The sequence below is a fragment of the Megalops cyprinoides genome, chromosome 16, assembly GCF_013368585.1.
Source record: "Megalops cyprinoides isolate fMegCyp1 chromosome 16, fMegCyp1.pri, whole genome shotgun sequence".
Classification (NCBI taxonomy): domain Eukaryota; kingdom Metazoa; phylum Chordata; class Actinopteri; order Elopiformes; family Megalopidae; genus Megalops; species Megalops cyprinoides.
In genome coordinates this window covers 20,260,083-20,279,564 of record NC_050598.1, presented here as the reverse complement: position 1 = coordinate 20,279,564, position 19,482 = coordinate 20,260,083, and the positions used below count along the sequence as shown (strand labels likewise).

The 19,482-nt window shown below is 41.9% G+C and overlaps 1 protein-coding gene across 1 annotated transcript in view; it reads left to right on the top strand.

Moving 5' to 3' along the window:
- fat2 (FAT atypical cadherin 2) overlaps positions 1-19,482 on the top strand; it is a 44,621-nt gene that overhangs the window by 8,157 nt on the left and 16,982 nt on the right. The window contains exons 3-14 of the mRNA XM_036548236.1: positions 160-471; positions 2,967-3,025; positions 3,971-4,282; positions 5,303-5,513; positions 7,850-7,989; positions 8,366-8,641; positions 9,029-9,239; positions 9,807-13,859; positions 14,309-14,505; positions 14,869-15,022; positions 15,642-15,875; positions 16,792-17,181. Coding sequence (XP_036404129.1) covers positions 160-471; positions 2,967-3,025; positions 3,971-4,282; positions 5,303-5,513; positions 7,850-7,989; positions 8,366-8,641; positions 9,029-9,239; positions 9,807-13,859; positions 14,309-14,505; positions 14,869-15,022; positions 15,642-15,875; positions 16,792-17,181 — 6,549 coding nt within the window. The remainder of the gene's footprint in view (positions 1-159; positions 472-2,966; positions 3,026-3,970; positions 4,283-5,302; positions 5,514-7,849; positions 7,990-8,365; positions 8,642-9,028; positions 9,240-9,806; positions 13,860-14,308; positions 14,506-14,868; positions 15,023-15,641; positions 15,876-16,791; positions 17,182-19,482) is intronic.

Sequence of the window (19,482 nt, the reverse complement as noted above, 5' to 3'; positions counted from 1 at the left end):
TGTGCCCTGAGTAGCAATACTAAGTTTACAATTAGGGTGAACATGTTACCATTGTTAGAATTCTAAAATAAGGGCTTATGAGTATTTGGCATTATAAAAATAATTTGGTTGTCTTTCTTTTTACTAAAGTCAAATGTTATTTGTTACATATTTTTGCAGGAGTTATTCGAACTGCAGACACCTTGGACCGAGAGACTGTTTCCCACTACTGGTTGACAGTTTATGCCACAGATTTGGGCACTCTACCCCTGGTGTCCTGGACGGAGGTGTTTATTGAAGTGATGGACATTAATGACAACCCTCCGGAGCTCTCCAAACCCATTTACTTTGGGTCGGTGCTCGAAAATTCTCCCAGGGACAAGTTTGTGTTAAAAGTGGAAGCCACAGATGTCGACCTCGCCTCTGAGGGCAAACTCACCTTCCAGATCCTAGACACACAGCGCACATATTTTGCCATCAACTCCAAGACAGGTAAATGAGTCCTTGCTCACAGCTCCTTACAAATGTTCACCTACACTGGCAGGTTATATTTTGTAGAGACTTTGTAGAAACTACTGGTGATGATGGTCTGTCCCTATGATCTCATATGTGTGATGACGTGTATTTTCTTTGTTTTGGGTTTAAACACCAGAATATTTTCGTACTTATTCATTTATCATGCATGCAAGCAATCCTTTGTCCCTATGTTTCACAGGGCAATAAATAGTTGACCTTTGAAATTTAAATGCTTTCATGTTACATGTCTAAACACAAAGTAGGTATTACTAGGGTGTGCCACGGAGTGTACAAGCTCGTAGCTGACATAAGTACTTTCTTTTTTCATGAATACAGCAAATCTACTGAAATTATATATTTTACAAAGGTGGGCTGGTGCTTGACACACGACCACCCAAACAGCAGGTCTGAACTCAAAATGTCCAGTCACCTTAGACTTTTTAAACACATAAGTCTGTGCATACTGAGCCCAATAGACGTGACCCAGCTTGGTCTTTGAAGTGCTCGCAAATTAGCACAGCATTAACCTGCGTCGCAAGCTTGTACTTGTTCATTCCCAACTTCTAAACTTTGGGCTGCTTGAGCAGCCCCACCCCAGGCCAACACTTAAGGACTGCAGAGAGGAAGGATTCCAGTAATGCTGAGAGGACACCATACAAAAGCTATGGGTTGCCAAAAATTTTCACAAAAATACCATTTGAATACAGTAAAAGGTCCTACACAATAGAGAGGGTATTTGTCTCTTTTCAGTCATAAACTAGACAAATACCCAATGGCAATGTCGTGGTTGTTAATTTGTTAGAGGACACTCTTAATACATTTAAGAACACCTCAAAAAGCTTTTGCTGCCGTATGTATTTCAAAACTTTCAGAACCCTTTGACATTTCTCACCTTTCTTGTTGCAGTAACAAGTAAATTTCATCATGGTTTGTGAAGCTAAGCTGAATTGTAATACGGGCATAGTTTATTACTGAAATAATAGCCACAGTAAAGTTAGCACCTTCATAGGTTTAATTGGATTAGAAATCACTGATGCAAAATGCTCCACAGTAGTGGGGCTGGGTGCGGGGGCATTACATAGGGCACCTTACAATACCCAGTTTCAGATGAAGTCTGTGGGTAACAGAATAAACCTTTCCCAGGAATCAACAACAAAAAATCATGAAAAACTACTAACAAAGCATAGCTGCAGAAAACAAGCCCTTCACCAGTCAAGCAACAATGGCCCAAGTCTCACTGACGTGTTAACTAAAATTTCTTCAGCGTGACAAAGCCTGGGTTGTTTCTCTTCATGTCAGGGCTTGAGAAGAATGAATCACTGAGACAGAAGGAAAGGAGTCTGGCTAAGCCCTTAGCATTGTAGTAAAGTGGGGACTGTGCAGAAACTGTCACAGAACACGAGTTTAATTCCATTTACATAATTGCTGAAACTTCAGCCTTAAATAAAGATGACTTTGCATTTTAATAAGAATACTACAGAAAAAGTCCCAGAAAGGAGAATGTGTGACTTGTTTAGTGAAGGTAAGCCACAGACACTAACAGAGGTTGCAGCTTCTTCAGATGGGAAAGGATATATTGTTTGCTGAAAGCCACAGGTGTAAATTACAACACCCACCTCTAGAAATAAAACAACTGTTAGCGGGTTACAAACAAGTGGCACAACCATCTTTCCCAGGCTGTGGCTAATGAGAAAAACACACTTACTAACGGGGGGCGCAGACAGAATCACCTGCTGGTATGGTAAAATCACCAGCAGGATTTGTTTTGAGTGTCGTAAAAGGCTAAATTACCCCATGGGATTGAGCTCCCCCTTTCTATTTCAGGCCTCCCTCCCACAAGTGTTTATTTCCATGATGGTAAACTAGCCTTTCACTTCCATATGCTTTGCCTCAGATGAAATGTTTGCAATATACAGTAGAGCAGATCTGCTCTTATATTTCCACATCAATAACTGAAGCTATCACCAAACCTGTTTTGCAAACAGATGTGTTTTTGGTGCAGTGTCTGGCTTTGATCCTGGAGTTAACACCTGTGTTGTGTGCTGGAAATCTTTTTTTTTTTTAAATAGCATTAACTGCTGAAAAGTGTAACAAAGGAGTTATAATCTCAACAGATAGTCTTTAGCAACCTGATGCTCCTCAGAACATCTAATGGACATTGAACCTCCTTAGCCAAAAATGTTCTAGTTAATTTAGTTTCTTTTCTTCTGCTAAGTGTTTTGGCTGTGAGGGTGTTTTGATTATTTAAGGTATACAGGTTTTGGAAAACAATAGTTTCCATAGAATACTCTTGTGTGGGAATAACAAGGTTCCCAGAGGTTCTAGTTCTTTCCATGAACTGTAAAGTAATATAAACACTGCAAAGAAAACAAGCTTGGTGAGAAGAGAGAGCGAGATGGACAGGTGTATTTCCTACACCAGAGAGTCACATCATTGTCCACCTCATTTACTTTCTGTTTTTGTTTACTTAGGTGCGATCACCACTCAGGCTGTCCTGGATCGTGAACAAAAAGCAGAACACATCATTGAGGTGAGGCCACATGCTATTTCTCTTTTTCTCAATGCAGCAAGAATACGTAGTTAAACCTCACAAAAAAACAGCATTTGTCTTGGAATTTCGTGAATGATTTAGAGATATGTATAAAGTACACATTGTATAAATTACTACATGTTGACCACCCGAGAATGTGAACATGAAAAGAATTACTTTTATGAGGATACGTGGCTTCTGACACTGACACCAGTAACGATGTGATAAAAATTTAAGCAAATCCTCAGCCTCTGTCTGTGCCACTGGTTTTTGCTAGGAGCAAGAGCCACTGTCTTTAGAACACCTGTTAGAAAGAGAGCGAGAATTTCCCTTGAATATTAGGTTACAGATTAAGCCTCGTTTTCACAGCGCTTTGAAGTTCTAGCAAAAGTCCTTAGACAACCCCTCAATCCATTCCTCTCTCTTGCATGTGTCAGTGCAGACCTTTAACAAAAGAATGTATTCTACTGTAGCTACTGCAGCCTTTGTGAAATAGATTTTTGTGGTTGGCTTTTGTGTATTTATTTATTTTTTTGCCATTTTACGTCTCCAGAAGAAAAGAACTGAAAGGTGTCTCGGTTCAAACTGATTTCTTGATCGAGCATGGCTCTGTCATCGTTCATCCCCAAATATTACAGAAATCTGAATTTCCTGCATATCAATACCTGGTTCATGTACACTGATAAGAAAAAAAGTCTAACTTTTTTTTTTGTTTTCCATTTTCATACTTTTTTTCATTTTTTTCTTATCATATGAATGCATGACTGACACAGCAGAGAGGTGACTGAGGGCCTTACATTTCCCAAGTAACTGTTTTGGCTGCTGTGAAATTCCATTCCCCCTCACAATGGGTTCAGCTGGAGAGCTGAAATGATCCACAGCCCCTTGACATCTGAGGTCAGGCCACCGTGGAGACAAACAGCCCCGACTGTTTCTGCCCCTCAGGTGATTGTGTCTGACAACGGCACCCCAGCGCTACGCTCCACTGCCACAGTGGTCATCCAGGTGCTGGATGAGAATGACAACAGCCCCCAGTTCAGCCACAAGTTCTTCCAGGTGAAGCTGCCGGAGCAACAGGGACTGGCTGAGCCGCGGGAAGTGTACAGGATGGTCATCCGGGACAACGACGAGGGCCCCAATGCTGAAGTCAGCTTCAGCCTGGAGGATGACCTGGAACAGAAGTTTGACATCCACCCCACGACTGGCGTGGTGTCCTCCAAAAGTGACTTTGGGCATGGAAACTACACCATCCTCACGGTACATGATCATGCTGTTTTACATTGCTCCTCTGTGCTGTCAAAATGCTACCCCTTTTTAGCTTCAGAGAGTTTACTGCAGTCATTTGAGTTCAGATGCTATCTCAAGGGTATAACGGTTGTGCAACGCTCCAGTCCTGGAACTACTCCATACCGTCGCGTGTTATGCATACTGACATTCCGGATAGGGGATATCAGGAGAGATCAAAGGTGTGTCAGTTCTCCAGTCTGCCACATCAATAACATTCCTATTTTAGCCCTAATTGAGACTCCATTATAGAACAAGACACAAAATAAAACAGCAGGTTAGAGAATTAATTCATTTCAGTTTAAATCCTCAATAGTTGCTGCAACTGACAATAGTTTTTCTTGAAACCAACCCTCCCTGTGCCTCACTCAGATTTCACTGATACAACCCAATGCTGCATTATATTTTCATGAATTGGAATTTATTATTATATATTTATTTCACTAAAAGACACCCTTACCTAAGGTGTCATACATAACATACATATACATTTGTATGTGGGCAGAACAAACCTTTTATTAAAGCATTTTATAAAATTGATTGTTGATTACAATTTAGTAGTGCAATACTTCTTCATACCATACCCTACCAGAAATACTGACCATTAGTATCCCAGCTAAAGCACCCCAGCCAACCTAGTCATCATGTTGTAATGCTGGAGGAGATCCTTCTGTTTAGCTCAAGGAGACCAGCTCCAGCTTTAAAATGCAGTACCATAAGCCACGGTGGTTTACCAATATAAATCTGTAATTTTTTCCTTGCATGTTTGGAGATTTCTAATTTCTTTTGAATGCAATGACGCTATAGTCTCCCAGATGCACAGAAACAAGTCCATTTTCTTAACCAGAATTAACAAAAAAATTAGGTATAAAAGCCATACTCCTCTATATATTAGTTGCACCAGCATATTTTAGCAAGCTATGAGACCATTTGTGGGTTCATTACAGAACTTCAACCAAAATTCATTAAATCTTTCTGATGCTTTTATCTCAGATTAAAGCGACAGACCACGGAAGCCCAGTAAGGATGTCCACAGCCCGTCTGGACATTGAATGGCTTCCCAAGCCGATGCCCACCTCTGAGATACTGGCCTTTGATGAGCCACACTTTACCTTCGCCGTCATGGAGACGGATCCTGCCACTCATATGGTGGGGATCATCAGCACAGAAATCACCCCAAACCTGCTCTGGTTTGACATCATAGGTGAGAGAGGCAAATCACTGTATTTCTGGTCTGAGGTCCAGTAATTCCAAGGTAAATACATTAATAGTCTTTAACTCACACGTGATATATTTCTGATCCCACTTCAGAGAAATCACACATTGAATAATGTTTTTTTTTGTTGTTAATATTTTTAAAGATGTGTAATATTTTTCAGATATCACATGAAATAAATGTGCAGGATTTTCATAAACTGTTTTTCCCCATAAGGAAAAGCAGCAGTGAGAAACCATGAATTTGAAAACAAAACAAAAAAAGATTAAACTGTTTGTTCATATAGTCTTAAATGCAAGACATATTTGCCCTTAGGAAATGTGGTAAAATTGCTGTAGCACTGTATTAAGAATTTATGATAAACTGGGTGCTATTATTCTCAGTTATTTATTTAACGAGAGTGCTAATACAGGTAAAATGTCATTTTTAGTGTGTACATATTATATGTGGTATGCCTCACCAACACGTAACATTGTGAATGCCATACCTGTCATAACAATAACTACGTGGATCAGTGTTTTAATCCACTTCCAATCCAAGAGCAGACAGTTCATAGTTTTTCATTCCACTTCATTTTATGGCCATGCCTCAGCCGATTGCTGCGGTCAAGGAATTCTCATTAATCTGCTCTGTGTTATGGCCTTGTTTAAGTGGGCAGGGCAGGCTCTTAGATTAATACCCCCAGATAACATCTCAGCTTGGGGGTGTTGCCTTGGCCAGAGGATAGTATCAACAGGCTGCCTGTGATGACAGGCCAGTTCTCTGTGAGAGATCTCAGCAGTGACAAGAGCACCTTCAGTTTGCCAGTGCTGGTGTCTTTGTTAACCTCTCCAAAAGATCATCTGGTGCTTGATGGCCAAAACGGATGTTGTCCCCAAACCAATGCTCAGTTAGAAGTTCCAGCTACACATATCCATGGCCCCAGTTCTGTGAACATAACATAAACAGCCCTGCAATGAAAATTAGCTACTCAAAAAGTGGGAGGTAAGGACACAGTAGTTTTTTGCAGATCCTGATATGAACTAAGGGATGTTTTGTCTGTGTCATTAGACCAATCACTGCCTTTAAAAAAAAAAAAAAAAACATAAAATAAATTAATTAATCATGATAGTATATGATAATAATGGTGGTAGTTCTTTAGTAAACCTAATAATTATACCCCTCGAATGGAATAAAATTGGGTGTCTAGTGCATAATCCTATCATTTTGCCCAGATCCTTCTATTGGGATTATATTAGTAAAAATGTAGTCCAAAGTTTACAAAAATCTGCAGAATTATCACTGCACTGCTAAATAATTTCCCCACTTCTGCAGTTGCATGAAAGAGAGCATTTTACTATTACTCTCTGCTGCTTCTTTGACCTTCTTTTGAGTTCTTTGAGCAGTAATTTTCTGGCCTACCATCTGGAAAACCTCAGTTCTTCATTACTACAAATGAAACTGAGAAGTCTTCAAAATAGCATTTTCTGCTCCCTCCTCTCTTGAAAGTTTTCATCTTCATATTTTATCTGGGCATTAGACACAGTTGGTGTACATGTGCGTGTTTTTATACTTCAGTCGAAAAGAAATGCTAATTCTAAAATTAAATATACAAACAAATGAATCTTCTGGAGATGGGAGAAGTGGAAGTCCCAGTTTGACACTGTCATTCTGGTGAGATGAAAGAAAAGCTTCTTTAAAAATCAAGCCACCGAGCCATCAAGAGGTAGATTTCTTCATAAACACCATCTGGGAAAACAAGCATGACTTCACCCCTACTGGTGGAGACGTCTGTTCTGAGTGCTGCACTGCCAAATGTTTCCCCTTAAACAATTGTGTCTCCACACGGCGCGCTTCCTCACCGAGAGACCCTTTCCGTGTGACCTTGTTCCGCTCACCAGCAGACGTGAGGCTGCTGACGAAAGCGGATGCCTCGTTGGGTTTGCATGAGCAGCTGATTAGGCCTTAAGGTTTTAATTTCGCAAAGGCAAGGTAGATAATGAGTCGTCAGGAAAAAAAAAACTTTGGGTGTCTGCAAGAACTCTGATGACGTAACCCAGTGAGGGGCAGGGTTTCTCGCAGAGTCGGGTTGCATCACAATGGGGTGTTGGTGCAGATAACATCATTTTGGAGTCTCCAGCAATCAACGAGTTGTTGAGGTACATCACCACTCACGCATTCAGCCACATCCTGCAGGTTAGGACTGATGGGGGACTTGAGGTGACTATTCAAACTATTTCAGGAACCGTGGAAAAATGCAGTCTGTTGCATAGTCCATATTAGTGGGGCAGGGGGTGGGGAGTATTTAGGTGGCCTAAGTTTTAACATCCATTGGGACCCTGCAGGTGGCGATGACGAGCGGGACTTTGATATTGAAAAGAATACTGGGAGCATCGTGATTGCTAGGAGGTTGGACGCAGGGAAGAAATCCAACTACAACCTAACTGTGAGGGTCACGGATGGGTCCCAGGCCGTAACCACACAGGTGAGCGTGCAGACACATGCATAAACCCTGTCTCTGAGGATTGTTATTACATAAAGTCCAAGACAAGCATCTCCAATTTTCTGTCATTATCGGTGAGAAAGAACAAGCTAAGAAGGCATCCATCATGCTGTGGCTGTGATCCTGCTCTCCTTTGGATTACAGCATTACACTTTCACAATATACTTTTTTCATGGTTGATCTCAAGTTTCTCTAGCATTATGAAAGTATGTTAGGAGTGCAAATCAGGCTGTCTTACACAACTTCAAAGTGCTGGGCAGGTTTTTTAAGAACTGTTCCTCTTTACAACATTATTCATGGCAAGTTAAAAAGCAAGGGACTACACTAAGCACTGGCATGTTTGCAATTGATCTCTTAGGCTTACATACGTGTGCTGGACATGAATGAACACCGGCCCGTGTTCCTGAAGAGCCAGTATGAGGTGAGGGTACCGGAGGACACAGCGCCCTGGAAAGAGATCCTGCAGATCAGCGCCAGTGATGAGGACAGCAACAGCAGGCTGCTCTATACTATCCACAGCAGCACCCATCCAGACAGCATGAATTGCTTCCAGCTGGACCCCAACAGCGGAGTCCTTGTCATGAGAGAGGAGCTGGACTTCGAGATGCTGCCCGTGCACACCCTCATTTTGATGGTACGATGCTCACTTCTCATTGTTGTTACAGCATTCAGGGTCAATTTGGCAGATAAAATGGCCATGAATGTGTGACACAGACAGTACATGTCCATGAGAGAGTTACATACAACTGTGTATGGGGATGTTGTTAACACACACAAATACTCAGTATGAGTCAGATTGAATAGGTTGAGATTGGTGATCATGGTCTTTACCATGTGACATATAAAAGCATACATCCAGTGTAAAAGCAATGCTTGCCTTTGAATAGCAAATTAAACCAAGAGCTCATTTCATGCACAACATTGGGCTTTGCAGGCATACTAATTTACAATAAATTTTCTGTGCAAAATGAAAATGAAAACATTTACCCTAACAGTCCATTTCCCCTTTTTGATGTCCCAGGTTCGGGATCACGAGATACCCATGAAAAGGAACTTTGTGAAGGCTGTTATCTATGTGGAGGACTGCAATGACCATTCTCCTGTGTTCATGAGCTCACGCTATGAGGGCAGTGTTCTGAACCTGGCAGCCACTGGCACAGAGGTGCTGCGAGTTAAGGCCTTGGATAAGGACAAGGGCAGCAACGCCGAAATCGTCTATTCATTCCATTCAGGTACAGATTCACTGTTGTCATTTACATTTACATTACATTTGCATTTATTTATTTGACAGACTATTTTATCCAAAGCAACCTACAAGTGAGGTACAATACAACACAAGCGAAAAACCATACAGAGTTAACAATAAGTACTGCATGACAAAGTTCCAAAGGTTGGCCAGGCGAGGTACGAACTAGCAGGCAAAGCTAGCAAGTGCGTTACGCCATTGCAACCAAGCCATTACAACCAAATCTTCACATTTGTTGTCAGTGTTTGCTGCCACAGTGATGTGTGCTGTTCTATTCCCAGGTTTGTAACTGACAATAAAAGGGTGTGTCAACAACAGAAACTGGCATAAAATAGTTAAAGCTTCCCTAGCATGCTGTGTCAAGTGTGCATTACATAAGTTTAGATAGTCTTTCCATACATTTTCCCTGGAAACCAGATCAAGGGCACACACAGACATACTGTAGGTGGTCACATTATGAAATGACCTGCACAAAGTCAAGAGAGAGTGTTGCCTTTGCAAAGAATGTCTTGCATTGTGAAAATGCATTGCTTTTCTGTTTTTTTTTTCCTAGGGAACATTGATGGTGCATTCAGTATTGACCGTCAGACAGGAAGTATAAAGGTGGCGAAGCCTTTAGATAACCTACCACAGGAACAATACCACCTCACTGTAAAGGCTGCAGATCAGGGCTTCCCCCAGCGCAGTGATCTTAGCTCTGTCACCATCCGTGTTAAACTCTCAGAAAAAACGCCACCCAAGTTCACTTCAGATGAATACTTCACTGAAGTCAGTGAATCTAGCCCCTTGGGTTCCCCGTTTATCACTGTTACTGCCTCCAGTCCTTCTGCTGTGCACTACAAGATCAAAGATGGGGACCCCAATGGAACGTTCCATATCAACTACTACTCCGGAGTACTTTCCCTTCAAAAACCTCTCAATTTTGAGGAGCGCTTCACCTACCAGCTTAAAATAAGAGCCTCCAGCCTGGCAGGAAGCTTCTCAGATGCTATGGTTTATGTCTATGTGATCGATGAGAATGACAACCCACCAGTTTTTCTTCAGGATGAGTTTGTTGGGCAGATCAGTGAGTCTGCGCATGTAAACAGCATGGTGATGGGAGAGAAAAACACCCCTCTGGTGATCCGGGCTACTGACGCAGACAAGGATGTCAATGCCCTGCTAGTCTTTCAAATCCTCGAACCTGAGGTGCAGAAAACCTTCAGAATTGATCCCAGTATGGGTACCCTCTCGATAATATCTCCTGTTGACTTTGAATTGACTCCAGAATTCCATTTTAGCGTTCAAGTTCAGGACTCTGGGGAACCGTCGTTATGTGCGGCCAAACCAGCAAAAGTGACCATTCGAGTCCTAGATTTCAACGACTGCCCACCCGTTTTTACCTCACCAGTGTATGAAACATCGATCACGCTTCCCGCTTTTCATGGCATGGAGGCCATCCAAGTGACAGCAAATGATGCAGATTCAGATGTGTCCTACAGCATTTATGACGGTAACATTAACAATGCTTTCAGTATCCATCCCACTACAGGCATTATCTCTCTGGACAATGTTTCCAACTTCAAACAACATTACCAGCTCTTTGTCAAAGCCTCTGATGGCTTATACAAAGATACAGCCATGGTTAAAATAAATGTCACCAACATCACAATGACTAATCTTAGATTTGAGCAGAAATATTATGCAACCACTGTGATGGAGAACACAACCTTTATTAAAACCTTAGCAGTTGTAAGAGCTTCTGGGAGCTATTTGAATGAGCCTTTAATATACACAGTTCAAAACCCAGAGGGGTTGTTTTCAGTGATCCAGACTTCTGGGGTTCTGGAAACCACTGGAGTTCCTTTTGACAGGGAGGAACAAGATGAGTATGATGTGGCAGTACAAGTGAGGGACCTGCGGAGTCCTCCTCGCGTAGCTGTCACCCACGTGAAGGTGTATGTAGACGACGCCAACGACAACGCACCTGAGTTTCTGAACTTGCCTCACTCCATCATGATCTCTGACGATGCTGAGCCAGGGGATGTGCTCTATCAAGTAACAGCAACTGATAAGGACCTTGGGGAAAATGGATCCATCATGTATGAACTTGAAGAAGACTTTGACCTCTTCAGGATAGATCCTTATCTTGGGGATGTGTCACTTCAAAGACCCCTTGACTTTGAATCAATGAATAAGTATGTACTCACTGTGCTAGCTGGGGATGAGGGAGAGCCGAGCTTGACATCTGTAGCAGATTTGCAGATCCAAATCAGAAATCGGTCCAATCCCATATTTCAGAGCTTGCACTACCCTTTGAGGATTCCCGAGAATATTTCACCTTTCACAACCATCCTGCATGTACAAGCCAGGAATCCTGAGGGCTATCGCCTGATCTACAATCTTGTTGAAGAAAATGCCTCAAGAACATTTCACATTGACTTTAAAACTGGTGTCTTAAGTGTCACAGATCGTTTGGATTTTGAGACTCAATCCAAGCATGTTCTGACAGTTAGGGCCACTGATTCTGTGACAGGAGCATTCTCAGATGCTACGGTTGATATAGAAGTTGAGGATATTAATGACAATGCCCCAGTATTTGAACAGCTGACTTACACTGCACAGGTATTAGAGGGATCACCCATTGGCACTTCTGTTATACAGATTTCTGCCACAGACAAAGACTCTGGAAGAAACAAAGCAATAACCTACCAAATAATGGGGACTGGGAAAAATGAAACAGACTTCTTTGACATCGATCCACTCAGTGGCCTTCTAGTAATAACCCAAGTACTGGACTATGAAGCTATTCAGCAATTCCATTTGAAAATCAAAGCTATAGATAATGGGGTGCCCCCTATGAGCAGTGAGGCCTTCATCACTGTAAATGTCACTGATATCAATGATAACCCTCCAAGCTTCAATGAGGATCAGTACCATGCTACACTTAATGAAATGGCTACGTGTGGCCACATAGTTATCAAAATCCAAGCATCGGATCCTGACAGTGAGGATCTCAACAATTTAGAATACACAATACTATCTGGTAATGAAGACAGACATTTTACCATTAACAGATCATCAGGCTTAATTTCATTTTCCAATGTTTGCAAGAAAAGCCTGGATCCTTTTTATAACCTCACAGTAGCTGTTTCAGATGGTATTTTTCAAAAGACAGCGCCAGTTAACATTGACATGATGAACAGTAACAAACACAGTCCCTACTTTGACAAAAATATCTATGAAGCTGAGCTGGCAGAGAACGCTGAGGCTGGAACCCGTGTGATCAGACTGGCTGCAATAGACCCTGACGATGGTCCATATGGCAGCGTGGACTACACGATCATCAACAAGCTTGCAGATGAAAAATTCACCATAGACAACAAGGGACAAATAGTAACATCTCAGCCCCTGGACAGGGAAAACCCAACCCAGAGAGTGATTGCCATTAAGGTTATGGCAAAAGATGGTGGAGGCAGGGTTGCATTTTGCACCGTGAAGATAATCCTCACTGACGAGAACGACAATGCCCCTCAGTTCAAGGCTTCCGAGTACCAAGTCTCTATTCAGTCCAACGTTAACAAAGGCTCCCCCGTCATCCAGATAATGGCGTATGATGCGGACGATGGCAAGAACGCGGATGTCACCTACACTGTTGATGAGGCGGAGGAGGTGACAGAGGAGGTCATTGAGATCAATCCCTTCACCGGTGTCATCAGTGTCAAGGAGAGCCTTGTTGGCCTTGAGAACAAAATCTTCAATTTCAAAGTGGAGGCTCGAGATGGGGGCATCCCATTTTATAACTCCACTGTGCCTGTGCAAGTCAAGGTGGTGCCACCAGAAGTGCCCCTGCCAAGGTTTTCAGAGCCTCTGTACACCTTCTCTGCCTCAGAGGACCTTCCTTTGGGAGCGGAGGTAGGAATAGTCAAGGCTGATGCGGATATGCCAATCATATACAGCTTAGTAGATGGCAATACAGTGGAGAGCAACAAGGAGCGGGCGTTTGCTGTGGACAAAGATACTGGGGCTCTGTTTGTCCAGAAGAGCATAGACCACGAGAAGACAAAGTGGTATCAGATTGATGTCATGGCCCACTGCAACCACAATGGAACTGATGTGGCCTCGCTTGTGTCTGTCAGCATCCAAGTCCAAGATGTGAATGACAACCATCCCGTGTTCGAGGCTAACCCTTATCAGGCATTCCTGGCTGAAAACATGCCGCCGGGGACCACCGTCATCCAGGTGACAGCAAACGACCCGGATACAGAAACCAACGGGAAGGTGACTTACAGGGTGGAGCCAGAGCCGGATGATGTCAGCGAGGTATTTGCCATTGACAGTGAGAGCGGCTGGATCACCACCTTGAAGGAGACGGATTGTGAGGCCACCAGGCTCTACCGGTTCTATGTGGTGGCCACTGACAATGGAGGAAAAGTCAAGCTGTCTTCTTCGGTTTTGGTGGAGGTGACAGTGACAGATGAGAATGACAACCCTCCACAGTTCACAGAAGAGGCTTACCAGGGTTCTGTCATTGAGAACAGCGGGTCTGGAGAGGCCATTGTCACTGTGAGCATCACTGATGCTGACATATCAGGAGAGAACAGGAAAGTCACCTGTTACATAACAGGTGAGCATTATTAAAACTAATCCAAACCCCACTGGGGGAGGAAGCAATTACAGTGTTATTGCATTTCATTTGAGGTAACCTGAAATATAATCACATTTCTGTCACTCTGAAAGAGAAAGTTAGATTACATTATTTTTTCTGCGTTCCAGCAATCATTTGATATGAATTGAATGTGTTCCTAATTTAAAACAAATGCTAGGCTACTTTTTCCCAATATCAGTCCAACAAACCGATAATATTGCTCTACAAAATTAAAAATTCAGACTGAAGTTTTTAGACTGAAGTCTTTAGTGTATTTATTTATTTATTTATTTATTGTTCCTGAGCTAATCTCTAGTTTCTTCTTAACATGCTTATATACAGTTTAGGAAAATGGTGAGCTGAAAGATTTTATTGACTTAGTCATCCAAGCGGCTTGATGTAACTACGTTATTTGACATATTGCATAGATGGAGACCCACTGGACCAATTCTCCATTGTGCAAGTGGGAGAGGAGTGGAAGGTGACCCTGAAGAGCCCTCTAGACAGAGAAGCTAAGGAGAAATACAGCCTAAAGATAATTGCCACCGATGGAAGATTTCAGGCCTCTGCCACAGTGGATGTTCATGTTCTTGACATTAATGATAACAGTCCTTTGTGTGAACAGGTAAAGAAGACACACAGCCCCATTAGAGTCCTCACCCTGTGCACTACGTTATCTCTGGGTCTGAGCAGAGCACATTACCAGGCAACTTCATTTGTACCCTTTGATTAAACTGAGGGGAAAATGAACCACAATCATGCATATATTTTCACACTGTCATCTACTTGACCATTCATAGTTTTTGAGATGGGATTATGTTGAATTATGGAACAAGGTCTATAGCAAAGGTGTAAATAATTATTACAATAACAGTGAAGGAACTACATTGTATTACATTACATTGTAGAATTGTAGTAATGGGCATACATTGGTATATGACAAATATTGAGAATTCATATGTATATTTGTTTTTTTTTTTCACTCCAGCTGCTCTACACAGAGGTCATCATGGAGAATTCTCCATCTGGATTGTTCATTTTGAAAGTTTCTGCTACAGACCCTGACATCGGCACTAATGGCCAGATAGCATTCACTCTTCATGGTCCCAACGCAGACAAGTTCCATCTTGACCCACAGACAGGTAACACTCAACTTTCTTCTGGGAGGAGTGTGTGGAGATAAGTGCCGTCCATTATTTGTTTTTAGGAGGAGATAGCATCTCCCTACCTTGGGAACACATCAGAAAAGAATGGGTGCTTTCTGTTGAAAAGACCTTTACTCTCTGCTTTGCACGTTTTCACATTTTTTTCATAGATTCCCATTCTCATCAGTCGTCGATAGTATTGTTTTTCGTGTCTGACTCATCCATCACGGTTTATTATTGTTTATCATATCTGATACTAACATCTTATCTCTATAGCATATCATATTACTTAAATTGTGGAGAGCTTGGTTTTTGGTTCTTGTGAACTTTAACTTAGGAGGTTACTGGTGTGGTGTGTAAATTGTTCACAGAACCTTTCCTACATTCCCTTTTATCACAGTTATGAATAACTTTCCTTCATATTCCTGCATGTTGATATCCTGCTTCCTGAAGGCTCTCAGCTCTTCCCAAACAACTGGTTACACAACCAGTGATCTTTTGACTTGTTCAGACTTAGAACCCCTGCAGAAATATACATGACTGAGAGTAAAAATATTTAATTTTATAATAAGAGGTAACCTTTGTGTGTGTGTGTGTGTGTGTGTGTGTGTCGCAGGCGAGCTTTTCACCCTGGGTGTGTTAGACCGTGAACAGGATGCCGAGTATGACCTGGTGGCCAAGGCCTCCGATGGTGGAGGCCGCTCTTGCCAGGCAGACATTCTGCTGATGATCCAGGACATGAACGACAACCCACCCAGATTCTCCACCAGCCATTATGAAGTGACTGTTTTCGACAACACCACCGTGAGGACCCCTATCGCTGTAATTTATGCCAAAGATCCAGATACCGGTACGTCCCCTCCACAGGTGCTTCTCTGCAGTCAGCATAAAGTATGATTAACAGCATCAAAACTAAACAGAACTTAGTGGAAGAGTAAAAGAAAATACACCATCATATCTTCATGGATTTGCATGCCCCAATCTGTCAAACTAATGCACCTATGAAGTCAGCACTAACTAACAAAAGAGTTGTGACTAGACCTAATCAACTAAAGGCTGCTATCATTGAAAAGCGTACAATCCCAGTTGTCTGTCAGCTCAGATACGTGCTTTTAACAGGTGGTAATGCGTAGGTGTCCTGTATTTGATCTTGGATATAGAGGAGGGAGGCATCATTAGGGAGGAACACAGCCGCTCCTAAATATGTGCTGGAACATGTTTCCACTAACCTCTTCTCCCTCACCTGTTTGTTTTCCTCACAGTCTGCAGATTTCTTAGGTTTCTTCACTGTTTAAAGTGACTCCATCAGCATTTGTCTGCATTTTCCCTCTGACATTATACCAACATGGATAGGGTATCTCTATATTAATACACATTAGACATAAATTAGCTAAATGCATATGAGGTTATACGTGAATAGTATCGCTTAATCATACATAATATCATAAAAACATTGTATTTTTAATGTTAAGTATTGAAAATCCACTACCACTTTAGATTACCATTGATTAAAACATAAGAATAATCCAGAAATTGTAAACACATTATTGTCACAGACAATAATAATCCCTAACCTAGAACTCATTCAGGTAGTTAGCCAATCTTGGTTTAAGATTATTTGTTTTATAATTTATGTAAATGGTGATGTTCTCAACTAAAATTAATTTACTCAATTATAAAAATCCAATGAATTCAAACACAGAGTTAAGGAAAAATGTTTTGCAACGACATTAAGGGGACTAACAGGCAACACTCTTCCCCTACAGGCATAAACTCAGAGGTGGTTTATTCACTACTGGGCTCCGACAGCAGCTATTTCTCCCTGGACGAGTTCTCAGGTATCCTGCGTTTGGAGAGGTCCCTGACTGATGCACCCCAGTCCAGTTTTGAGCTGAAGGTCCAAGCCACTGACCGAGGGCTCCCTCGCCACCTGTACTCTATTGCCACGGTGGCCGTGACTGTGGTGGACCTCAGCGACTACCAGCCAGTCTTCCTGAGCACTGAATACACCGCCCAGATCCCAGAATCCACCCCTGTTGGGGCAGAGATCTTGAGTGTCTCTGCCCTCGCAAAAGATGTGGCTGACAATGCGCCAGTTGTGTATGCAATCATCTCTGGCAATGAGCATGGGAAGTTTGAAATCGATTCAAAAACTGGTAAGGTTCAAAATCAAGTTCAAGAATCATTTGTTTGTTTGAATTTAATACCTGCTGTGCATAAATACATGTAGATAACATTTCGTGTCCCAACATATTTGTGAATAGCTTTACAATGCTGACACAGATGCCTCTGATGTATGTGATACACATTTGTTAAAGTAAAAAAAAACTGAGAGGGTTGAGAAGTTGATCCAAGCATCGGAGGTGAGAAGGCACTGCTGCGTAATTTTTGATTGTTTATACTATTTTCAAAAAATAAAAACAGGTTTTCAGCTTTAAAACTGATCACATCATGTGAATAACCATGAAGACAGTCAATACATGGCCCACTGCTTTTTATGTCTGTGTACAACAGTAGTTCATTTGGGAGAATCTGTTGTTCTGCATTTCAAGGAAGTGGTGACCAATAAGACGTTTCTATGACTCTCTTGACTTCCCTTTGCTATGACTCTGACACTCCCTCTGTAGGATATGAGCTGTGTTCAACTGCTTGTACCAACATGCCCACATACAATTACTCACCCTCATTTTGTGCGCTTTTCAGCACAGTCTTCCAGAGAATTCCCCTCCCTTTCGCCCAGCATGAGGCTGACGGTGGATTGAGGCATCTTCATTATTATCTGGCAGACAATTCACTTCTCTATGGTTTTATTCAGGGAGCTATTAGGGGCTTGTGGTGGAAATCGAGTGGTGATATCTCAGCTCACTTGCAATCAGCCTGCCACACACTGAGTTCCACACATGTATGTCGAAAGGCGCCATTTTAATATATGTAGTTTGGAGTTGTCCTTCATTTACAATATTACTCAGGAAACGAGTTCTTATGCTTTTCGTGATCTATTGTCCTTCTTTATATCAAATGGACAGCATAATCAACAGTGAAAGTGTTGATCTGGATGAGTGAAGGGACAGTTTTGTTTATCCTTGAGGTTTATTTTTTGGCCTCAACACTGGATGCATTCCCTGGGTTGTCATTTTGCCAGTTATTTCAGTATAACAAGTTTGTATACTTTTCTTACCAGCGGAATCAACAAGGAGGTGGTAGCAGACATAATTTATTTCATGACATTAATTTCAATCTCATACTAGTAATCAAATAACAACAGAACCAAGCAGAGCTGGGTCTCCCAGTAGATGTCACAGTTTTACATCTTATCCATGTACATGGAAGGAGCTGATAACTGTTTCTAGGTGTCCGTAATGGATATTGAGATGCTACATGTTTTCTTTGAGTGTGAGACAGTGTTATTCCACTTACGTGGTGAGCGTGATTCAGTGACATTGGAGGTGAGGAACTGCAATCCTTCAGCTTGCAGCTTCCTGTAACAGTGTCTGTTCAAAGCATGTAGACATTAGAGACCAACCGTTTTTCTCATTGTCACCTGCATATTTAAAGATCTGTGTGATAACAGCAGATTATTTGAGCTTTTATTTTAGCATTTCACCTAATGAGGAATTCATATCATAACAGCAACTCATGTAGTCATCTCATGTCACTTGATGTTCTTAGGTGGAGCAATCTCAGATACTCTTGATGATGGAAAAGGATTCATTTAGGTGTAATGTCTGTGAATGTAGTTTACACCTTTGGTGTTCAAGACTCTCATATTTTGCACATGTGACAAATGCGTCTTTATTGACAGACTAGCCAAATGTCAGCCTCGGTTTGTCAGGAATTGGGTAGTGGGGGGGGGGGGGGGGATGAAGGATTTTGGAGAAAGTGTAATGACAAAAGCAGCAAGTCTCAATCATTTAAAAAAATCCTCTCCCATGTGATTTTGTACCTGTCAAAGCCTGGGGTGGTGTGTGGAATTGAGGAATGCGGCTGGTTTTGTTTGTTATGTGCCATCTTGTTTTATTTTAATGAAGTGTGCATAGGAGACTGGCTGGCGGCCCAGGAGTCTGCTTGTGTCTGTGCATCGGGTTTCTCAGTAAGTGAGGGGGAATAAGCGGCAGCTACCAGTGGCAAGCACAACCCACATTGCATGCTGTTTAATGTCAAATGTGTTAGACTACATTTTATTGTGATCATCTTTCAGATAATTTACTTTATCTTTTCCAGTCCACACTACCCCGTGCGATAAATTGCTCTTGAGTGCGGGTGAGCATATGACACTGAACTCAAAAATATGAAACATAACTCAAGTATAACAGGAAATAATGATTTTTATTCTACACACATAGAGTTTAACTGAAGTCATTTTCCTCCATAAAATTTTACTTAGATGAATATCTAGCAGCTAGTAAGGTGAGGAAAGAGCTGTTACGAGAACTGACCACCACGGCCACTACAGAAAT